Consider the following 10473-nt stretch of genomic DNA (forward strand, 5'->3'; position numbering starts at 1 on the left):
ATTTAGGACATGTTTGGGGGTAAGGGACAGTTTAGTGTCTTGCAGGTTTTTTGTTTAAGTTTTCTAGTCAAGATATATGGAAAATTATATTTTGTTCATTGAAAGTTTGTGCATATATATGTGTGTGTGTATTTATGTATGAAATACAAATGTTTAAAACAACCCTGCAAATGATAATAAAATTTATTTTTAATTATTAGCAAAATGCTTATTACAGTGTTAATGTTTTGTCTTGTCTTTTATTAATATAATAATAATATTATTATTATTTTTATTTATTATTATTATTATTATTAGCGATGGAGGTGTTATATGGAGTTAATGAAAACTCCAATGAGTGTTGTGTTTTTGGGTTCAATAACCATGAATTTTGATGAAAAATAAACCCCAGTCAACATGGCATGAAAAGTCAATTGATAGTTATATTTTATTTGACGCCGTTAAATGTGGATGGCTATTTTTTAGTTTGTTTTGTTTTTTTTTTGCTTTTTTTTATTGTTATTTCATCTCCAATGATAGGAAATAAATTTCAGTAAAATTTTTATTTTTGTTTTCAAAATTTTAGCACAAAAATAATTTGTTTTACCATATTTTCAATCAGTTTGTTATCCTTTTATGTGTATGTATATATATATATATATATATATATATATAACCATTTTGTAATTCTGCATATAACAGTGATCATTTTACAATGTTTCATGGTGTTTTAGCCTCCAATGAAAGAAAATTAACCAGCCCAGAATGTATACCCCAATCCCCATTTCCCTCCCGACAGACAATTCCAACTCTTAACCCTAACCCAAACCACTTTTGCTGCTGCTCTTCATCTCAACTATTTCAGTGATTTGCATTCTAGTAATGAACAACAATGAATCAAGCAATGAAGTCAGGGTCTTCATCGCTATCGCCGTCATCTTCACTGTCACTCAGACGACGACGTTTCTTGCGCACCTTCTTCTTAACAGGAGGTTTTGGAGTTAACTTGGGAGACGGTTTGATTTTCTTTTTCTTTTCAAGTAAAGAAGCGTAATGCTGATTACGAGGAGTGTGATGAAATGATGGTTGTTGCTGGCTTCGAGGTTTGATCCCATCAGAGCCATCTGAAACTTTATCAGAGACTTGCATTTCAGTGGCGTCTTTAGACTCGACATGATTCTCAGCTCCTTCAGGTACCGAGCTCTTTGTATGTGGACTGGTTTTGACATTGTCGTCAGAGTCATCATCATCTGGAGGGTCAATACTCAACATTAAATGTTTGAAATCAATGAATTCTTCAACCAATTTTCGTTTCTCTTCATCACTAATAACATCTGATGGCTTTTTCTTTAGTAACTCAATAGTTGAGCTTGGTTGAAAATCTATAGCATATTTCCTTGCCAAGGGCTTATCATAAACTTTAGCTGCTTCTGCCGGTGAATAACGATGGACTTTCGTGTCGGTGAAACCATATAACTCTTTGAGATGCTGTTTCAGGACAAGAAGCAGGACACATCCTTGAGAGATGCGGCAAATCTCCTGCAGCGGCATCACGTTCTCAGGTAATCTTTCCATGATGCTTTCAATTTCTTCATCATCTTCATCATCAAATGTTTCCCCTTTCTTTCTATCAATATCCTTCCTTGGAAGAAGGCATTCTTTGAAAGACTGTAGCAGGTTAGAGCCAGACACTGAGACAATGATGTCTATTTGATGAATGATAAATAATGGTTCGTCTTGAGATTGGTAAGCGAAAAAGGCAAGGTTATCAGCTATATACAAGAGTTCTTCAAGTGATGCACGTGCCGAATCATCAAACAGATTCAGAAGGGAAGTGAGTAAAGCTCTTCGATAGGTTCGATTAGCTCGAAGAACTGTATAAAGGAATGCATTTAAACTAAGATGGACAGCATCCTGGGTCCTAAGGCCTCGAACTGGCTCTGAAGGATCTTGAATGATACTTTGGAATTTATATGACATCTTTACACCTTGTAGAGCCTTCATATGAATGAACCCAGGATACTTCTTATCAATATCTTGAAGTTGTTGATCTGATCTCACCCTCACGCTTGGATCTATTTCTGTTCCCATTGTTATTAAATAGGGAACACACTGTACAGGGTGAATGAGACCCTGGCGAAGAACAAGCTGAATAATATCAAGAGCAGACTGTCGTACCTGGAAATTGGCACAAATGAAAGATTCAAGCACTTGTTTCAGGTACACCTGTATGATGGTGCTCGCCATTCCTGACTGTAAATCTCCCATGTCTCGTAGATCTTCTGCTTTACATTGTTTTCTCCATTCAGCATCAGCTATGATCATCTTGGTTTCTTCTTCGACCAGATAGCTGTGCAGATTTCGCAATGCTTGGATCTTCAGCTTTATAGATGCTTCACTGTTTGTAAAGAGATAATAATAGAGTCCTTTCAGTGTTTTTCCAAGCATATATTCATAATGACGGACACACATGAAGCCAAGCCCAGTCAAAGCTTTTACACGCACTTCCTCGTCTTCGTGCTCAATAAAATAGTACAGAACATCAAATACTCGGTCCTTTATCGGAACTTTTGCTTTTGTCTCTCCCATCTCCTTGGAATCAAAATCAAAATGACGGCACAAAAGGCCAACAGTGAAAAGTGACCGCAGCAATGTAGGTCTTCTCTTTTGAAGGGTTGGATTGTTAGAATTTTCTTTGTGGTCAGCCATCAACTTGGAAAGAACTCCAAAGAATTTCTGGAAACAATCTTTAACAAGTCGATAATTATGACTGACATTATTAACAACGGCACCAAGGCAGCTGACACAGCTCTGTAAAACCATCATTCCATGTTTTAGAATCAACTTCATCATGTCTTCCTCGAGTTGTGCCAAAAACGTTTCACTCGGATGGTCCATAAGAGGCACCACCATCTCAAGAATACGTGCAACAAAATGCAGCACCATAACGTCACCTTGTGTGTTACATCTGATATTTAAATATGGCTGAAGTGTTATTGCATGTTGAACCATGAGATCAGGTTTAATCTTGCTGAAGAGATGTAGTGTGGTCAAACATGCTATCAAACGCTGAGGATGAGAAGTATTATCACCATCCACTGACTTTTCTTCTAAGCTCATGACATTTTCAACAAGGCAGTTAACAATTTGCTGAGAAGCCAACAAAGCACTCTTATTATAGTGACCGTCATCATCTTTTTTTAACAAATTTTCCAGTAAATGTTCAAAGAACTCCAAACCACTATCTTTACAGGCAGCAACAACTTCTGTAATATTCACAACACGTCTCAAAAGTCTGGAAGAGTCTTTCTCTCGTAAAGGACAAAACCACATCATTTGGAAAACCTCGTTGACTAGTTTTTTTATGCCTTCTTCATCGTTTACTCTGCGGATCATTTTCACACACATCTCAGGTATTTTGTTAAAATCAGGTTGTCCGAGGCAAATGTCTTTGAAAATCTTTATCACTCTTTTTCTTACACTGATACCTGTATCGAGAATTCGATCACATAACATGTCGTAATATTTAGGGATCAATTCAGGTTTAATCAGTATGAACTTTCCAACAAGTTCTACTGCCGCTTCTCGGACAGATGTCGATTGATCTAGAAATCTCCCATGCACTCCACGCTGCATATCATCACGCGCCAAAATTCCAGGGTCAGCTTCTACAACAGCTGTTAAACATTTCATAGCCTTTGTTCGTACTGCCACAGCTGTTTCACTGAGCACACGCAAAATTTGAGTTAGGTATATGTCAAAACTCTGAGCAAACGGTCTCTTAGAGCTGAGGTAGCGTGCTACAAGGCATGAATCTTCAGCATCTAATCTACACTGTAACTGTCTCATGTTATTTGCTGGCTTGTTGGGGACTTCAATGATTGTCATTAAAAAGGTTTTCCCTTTCTCTGCAATCTCTAAGGTTTGGTTCACTTCTTCAGCCCTTTCATCTTCATCTTCTTCTTTTAGTTGTGAAACTTTCTTTTGTAATTTTTCTGCTTCAACAGTGAGATCCCGATACCACTGGGCAATATAAAACTGTCTCGCAAACAATAATGCTGGATCACTTTGTCCATTCTCAGCCAAATAATACAACATGGCCTTTTGTAAACTTTGAGTTTGCTTTATTTCATCAAGACTTTCCGTATTGCCTTCTTTCTTAAAGTCGTTCTCTTCAGTTACTTCATTGTCTATTTTTGAAATAATTTCCTCGATCATTTCTGGGTTCGTCTGACTAGTGACGGCGTCACTGCGAAGACGAGCAGCAACTATGCCTAAATATTCTAATGAAGCAACCCTCAAAGACATATCTGTAGATTTATTGCTGAACTGCTGTACAAGAATTCTCCCAAGAAGACTAAGCAACAATTCTGAAGCTGGCCATTCTGGCTTGTTCACTGTAGATAGTAAATCCTGAACAAAGTTTTCAAAAAGGGGCCGATAGTCATCTTCACTTTTGGCAGTACATTTCTTAAGAAAGACAGAGAGGAAGTTATAACCAGTTCTCATGGCTGTCTCGTATGATGTTACAATAATGACATCATCATCTGCTTCCCTTTTTTTCTTCTCCAATGCTTTTTTATCTGCTACAGGTTTCTCATCAATACAAATTTCAGACTCAACAGATTTTGGTGAAGGCAATTTAATGACACACTGGATCAACTGCAAGGCAAGTGCTGTCACCATTTGTATGGACTCGTCAGCATTTAGGCGATAGTTGCGGAGGTTCCGCTTAGTGGATGGTAGTCGAGCTAAAGAGGCAAAAATATCTTCCAAAATAAGTTGTCTGTGTTTATCATACTTACAAAAAATATTTGTTACCAACTTCATTGAATTTAACTGCATTTCACTAATGTTCTCAACAAAAAAGGGGGACACACTTAATGTAGACACTTGCAAAATGACTGTGTCTGTCAGTTCTTGAATGTGCAACAACTCACTCAGAGCCTTGATGAGCTCACAAAGTTTATTATATAAAGTTATTGTAGCTTTGTGCTTTACTGAGTGGGTACGAGCTCGTTTGGATTTCAGGTTACCTTGGTAACCTCCTTTTGCATGAGGATCTATTTTATATACAGGATCAAACTCTGGGTAAATTGTATTCTGAAGCTGCCACTTACCAAATAGAATGATTCTTTCAATAACATCATCTAAATATACCTGCTTTGGCATTTCTGGAGCAGTGATTATGTAAAGAGCTGCTAGAGATGCATCCATACTCCTCATCACTCGCTCCATCATCATTTCTCTCCACATTACAGACTCTTCGTCATCTTCATCTTCGTCTTCTTCAGGTCTTATATTTGGTGCCAACTTCACACCATCTCGTACGTTCCACTGAAGTATTGTAAGTAACTTTACAAGTTTATCGGAGGGAATTTGATTCGTTACTTTCTGGGCTTTCAATTTTGCTGCCTCTCCACAAATTTCGGCAAGAACCTGTCTTGCAATAAGGGATTCTGGTGGACATTCTGTGTCATCATCGTTTGGATCAAGAGAACCAAAATCAATCTCCTCCGCACTATCAAATACGTACTCCACTGACTGAGCAAATTTTCTAAATGTTGGACTATCAAATAACTCCTCGGAACTTAATGCCCTCTGATTCATACGTTTGTGTCGCTTCCGACGTTTTTTCCGAGCTGATTCGTCCATTTCCTCCTCTTCGTCACTTGAGTACAATCTTTTTGTACTTTTTATTTTTTTCATAGTGTCACAATCTGTCCTAATTCTTCCTCCAGAGACAACAGACTGAAGTGTTTTGGCATCTAAAAGTTCTAACACCACAATAGGCTTAGAATTTTTAGCAACTAAAAGGTCAACTTGCTTACTAAAAGATATCTCTTCGACATCTTCTGGTTTGATTTGCCTTTGTTGTTGTTGCTGCTGCAGCAGATAATCCTCCTGTAGAACCATAGGGTAGGGGGGACACTGCTTTGCTTTATCTGTTTTCTCCGAAGACATGTTGCGTGTTCGTCGTTTACACAGCTCCATATCTGCCTCTACACAGGAAGAACTAGCAGTGGCTGTGAATGATGCAGGTAATCTGCTACTCTGGTGAAAATCTCCACTACAAGAGGCAGAATCTCCCTGTAGACCAAACTGCAACTGGTGCAGGGACATGTTATCTGATCCACTCTTCCTGCGACCAGACATGTCCGGACAAATGTTCATACACTCAGGGGAAGGCTTGCTCTCGAAAGAGTCACTGCACTTCGGTCCTAAGGTAGATTTGGCACTACTGGTTCGCCTCTTACAGGAGTAAGCAGACCCTGCAGATTCAGGTGGAGATAATACATCTAAATTGATGTGTTCAGCCACTGCAGCCAGAGGGGGTGACACAGTATTCTGATCAAATCTTTGATTTTGAGCAAAATGTTGAAACTGTTGTTGTTGCTGCTGCTGTTGATACAAATTTGGTGAAAGAAAATTAGCATGAGATGAATATTGAGAGTTTGTTGGGTATCGTGGTGATGAATCTGACTGCATTTGTTGCAGCCTGGGAGAAACGTTATTCTGATTTAGATGATATGGCATGGTAAAATGACCCGAATGGTATTGTGGAAGAGGTGTTTGCTGGCTTTGAATAAGTTCATGAGGGGGTTGTGGGTGAAGTAAGTGCTGCTGCTGCTGTTGCTGCCTGGTTTGAATGAAGTTTGCAGACTGCTGCTGCGATAGGTTCTGATGGGCTGTTCGACTGTCAAAACCTCGAACATCAAATCCACTGCCACTACTACTACTACTGCTACTACTACTACTACTACTACTGGCAGTGGAAGTAGTTGTAGTAATGTTACCACCGACACCAGCAGTAGTGGTGGTAGCATTGTTAGTTTTAGTATGAAAAACACTGGGGTTCTGTCGAAGAACCATTTTTAACAGATCAGGGATATCTCCTTCTATGGCATCACTCGCTAAACTGTCCTTTAATTCAATGTGATCTGTAGAAGTTTGTTTCAGAGCATGAGCAAGCTGCTGAGCTAGTGTTTCATCGTGAGTCTCAAGTATTTTTCGAGCGTCATCAGCAATTTTCGGATTAAAGAGGAGACTTTTATTGTGCATAGCTGGGGAGAGAGGTGTTGGCAGGGGAAGCTCAGGCAGTAAGTCTGTAAGACTAGTTACTCCTGCCAATGTTATAATAGGAACACTTGGAATTTCGCCGTTCATCATGCGATTCAATACATCGCTTCTGCTACATGCCACTACATCTTGAACAACCATCTTTTAGTATTCCTGCTATGGTAATTCCATCAAATTGGTCCCCAAAATTGTCATTTAAAACACAAACGCAACTGCTGACACTGCCCAAAAACTGGTTCTTCGTTAATGGCATAAAGACAATTTTCACTCACTGAGCTTTTGAAAAAATTCTGTTGAAAGTATTGTTGTACTTGGCACTTCACTGATTTTTGACAGTTTAAAACTTGTCATCAATATATACAACTGATTGGCTGGAGTTCAATTTTTGTTTGGAGAGCGGTAGAGAGTTTTAATGTTTCTGCTTTGTTTTTCGATTAAAATAAATCAGAATCAGAAATGAAAAATAAGGAAGCTTCAGAATAATTCTAGCCAAATTTCTGTTACTTGGAAGTATGAAAGTTTGATAAAAACATGTGTGATATTTATTCAACGTTTGTTAAGAGTTCAGACAAGAATTTCGTTCAGAGAATCTTCCTTAAAGCAATCTCCTGAGCAACGATTTAAAAAGTAAAGGATTTAAAGAGTACAAACTATTTTACTAAACTCTTTATCAATGATATTTTCGTCCTGGTGTGTTTCCATAGTTATCTTTAAAAATAAGTGTAAGCTGGAGGTAGATAAGAGAAAACAGGAAAGTAGGAATTGATTACAACACAAACGGGATTCAAAACAAACCCGATGTCAATGTCGCTGGAGGTTGCAGGTTCAATCCTGTTATGGTTATATCAAAAATGTAGAAATGCCTAATCCTTTAGTATAACTTTGATCGGCCGGGGACGTTAACAATAGTAAATTTACTGCTGATATTCCGTGTCCGAGTGAGAAACTATAAAACCATCATCTCCGACTGTGGTCTTACTTCCGGTTTAAGGTCAGCTGAAGCAACTTAATCAGTTCTTAATTATATTTAGTCAGTTTCTTATTTCGGGACGTTTATTTATTTATTTAATGCTGCTACTACAACTTCTAGTGGTGATGGTGGTGACAGTGATAGGTGAATTTTACTTAGTCCGTGATTAAGTGAGATCGATTTCAAGACACGTTATATCCGAATGGAATAAGAACGGAACTGACATATAAACATTAATCTCTCCTCACAACTTTAGGAGATATAATAAACTATAAAACACGTTGGTAGAGAATAAAAAACGAGGATGATACAGATAAAATGTCTCCAAAAATGAGAGGAAATTGTTATTTGAAAAGAGAGATCAGGGTATCCCGGCATAAGTCTTTGATAGGACGTATGTTACATACTTGTAAATATCAATTCAACTGAGAACGATGGGAAGGAGGAGGGGGGATTGCACTGTTGAGTATTTTAGATGTTTATATATAATATATATACGTGTGCGTGTGTATATGGATTTGGTATGTGGAAACGGAGAAGATAATCAGTGTTTCGATTCTGGAGGTCGTAGTGGTCGATTGTAATATTCCTAGTGCGATTAAACTACATTGGTCCGTTTGTAGCGTTTTCTTTTAAACAGAAGATCAAATAATGTCGGTGGATAGAAGCAAAACAGAGTGTCAGGAGAAAAAGACAACAATTATTGAGAAATGAGAAAACATTACCTGAGGTCTGTAGCGACAGTTTTTGTTTGTTTTGTTTTTTTTCTATTGTGTTTGTTGTTAATGAAGAAGTAATAAGTGGCGATGTGTTTGTTTTCGTTCACATCCTCTTCGTTTCATAAACAAACACACACACACATATACGCTCACACACAGTCACATTTATAGACTCACAGCCATGTTCACACACACACACGCATACACCGAAGCACTCACACACACACACTCTCACTTCTGGCTTTCACATACACAATATGGCGTCGTGGTGGCGGTGTTGGACAATTAAAGAAGAGTTACTGTTTTTAACTTCTTTGCTCTGTTGTGTTTGGATGTTCCACTTCTGCAGACTTATAAATAAAGAATCTTTTGATAGATATCAATACAGTTTGCAATGAAAACAATAGATTAGACAAATATTCTCCTTGCTCAGTCTTTTCACTATATTCAGTGTTGATCTGTATAAGAGTGTGTGACACCCTACCAGGTTTTACGGCCTCCACCAAACTCCAAACAATAACAGCAACAACAAACAGACATCAAATAGAATAGTTCAGGTTTTAAATCAATAATCAGTCCACATTGTTCCTGTCTAATTCTTCTCATCATCGTTTCGTTAACGTTTCTTCTTCCTCGTTTTTTGATGTTTTCTTCAAAACTAATGTTGTTAGAATCGCCTATTTTCTGGACTTTGTCCGGGTTCTTCACTTATTATTTCCATTCCTGTAGAGAAAGTAAACATCCAGGAGTTGGTTGTGTGGTAGGGCTGCAGAGATGGGACGAGCGTTAATTAAAAGATAATGAGAAGATAAAAAGAGCGAGTCGGGTAGGAGAGACGGTGAGCAGCCATTGTTGACGGTAAGTGGAGAGGTAGAGACAAGGGAGGTAACTAACTCACAGGTGCGCCGTCGAGCTTTGTAGCATGTGCTCTATGGAGATAAGGACAGAGTTTCTCTTCACAACAATAACATCTAAGATCCCTCTGTGACAGTTGTTGAGTCTGCTCAAGAAGGATATTAAAGAACTGTCGAAACGAAAACCTTCCTAAAAAATTTCACTAGCATTTTAAGCCCATAATTATATATATATGTAGTTGTAATTTCATATTGCTTTATTATTTTTCTTATATAATAATTTGCGAACCTTCACAATCGCCAGAGCGCCGAAAAAGAGCCCTGGAACATTTAGTCCGGCTCGATAAGTTCGGAGTTCAAATTCCTCCGAAATCGATTAACTAAATACCAGTCAAAATAGTTCCGAAGTCGATGGCATTAATTAATGCTCCTCCGTTCAAAATTTGTTGGACGTGTACTTATATTAGAAACTGTTATATCATAATAAGAATTCTCTCATTATGTGTTTACTGTGAATTTTTTGGCTTATTCTATTGTCAACATGTGTTCGAAGCTAAGTTTTAAGAACAGTAAAAATTTGGTATACTTTGATAGGAGTAGTAACAACTGGAAACACTAATGTGTTGAAGCCGCTAATATATTTTTAAATTAAGAGCAATTACAAATATAACACTGGGAGCAATTAGAAATAATAAAGCGTATACTGCCTGCTGCACTTCAACAACAGTGTCAGAAGTCTGGTAGTGATGGTCATAAATAAAGTATAGCCATAAACTGAACTTGAAAACTATTATAAATATTTTCTTTGGTGCCATACCTTATAAATGCATTTTATTTATTGTTATGTATGTGAATCAAGTGTATTTATTTC

At 37.8% G+C, this 10473-nt stretch overlaps 1 protein-coding gene across 1 annotated transcript in view; it reads right to left on the bottom strand.

Moving 5' to 3' along the window:
- Positions 1-9625, bottom strand: part of LOC115217469 (nipped-B-like protein A) — a 9839-nt gene extending 214 nt beyond the window's left edge. Inside the window, exon 1 of the mRNA XM_029787178.2 lies at positions 1-9625. This exon is cut by the window's left edge and continues 214 nt beyond it. Coding sequence (XP_029643038.1) covers positions 877-7200 — 6324 coding nt within the window. The 5' untranslated portion in view covers positions 7201-9625 and the 3' untranslated portion in view covers positions 1-876.
- Positions 9626-10473: the final 848 nt, after the last annotated feature.

This window comes from Octopus sinensis, linkage group LG1 (genome assembly GCF_006345805.1).
Source record: "Octopus sinensis linkage group LG1, ASM634580v1, whole genome shotgun sequence".
Lineage (NCBI taxonomy): Eukaryota > Metazoa > Mollusca > Cephalopoda > Octopoda > Octopodidae > Octopus > Octopus sinensis.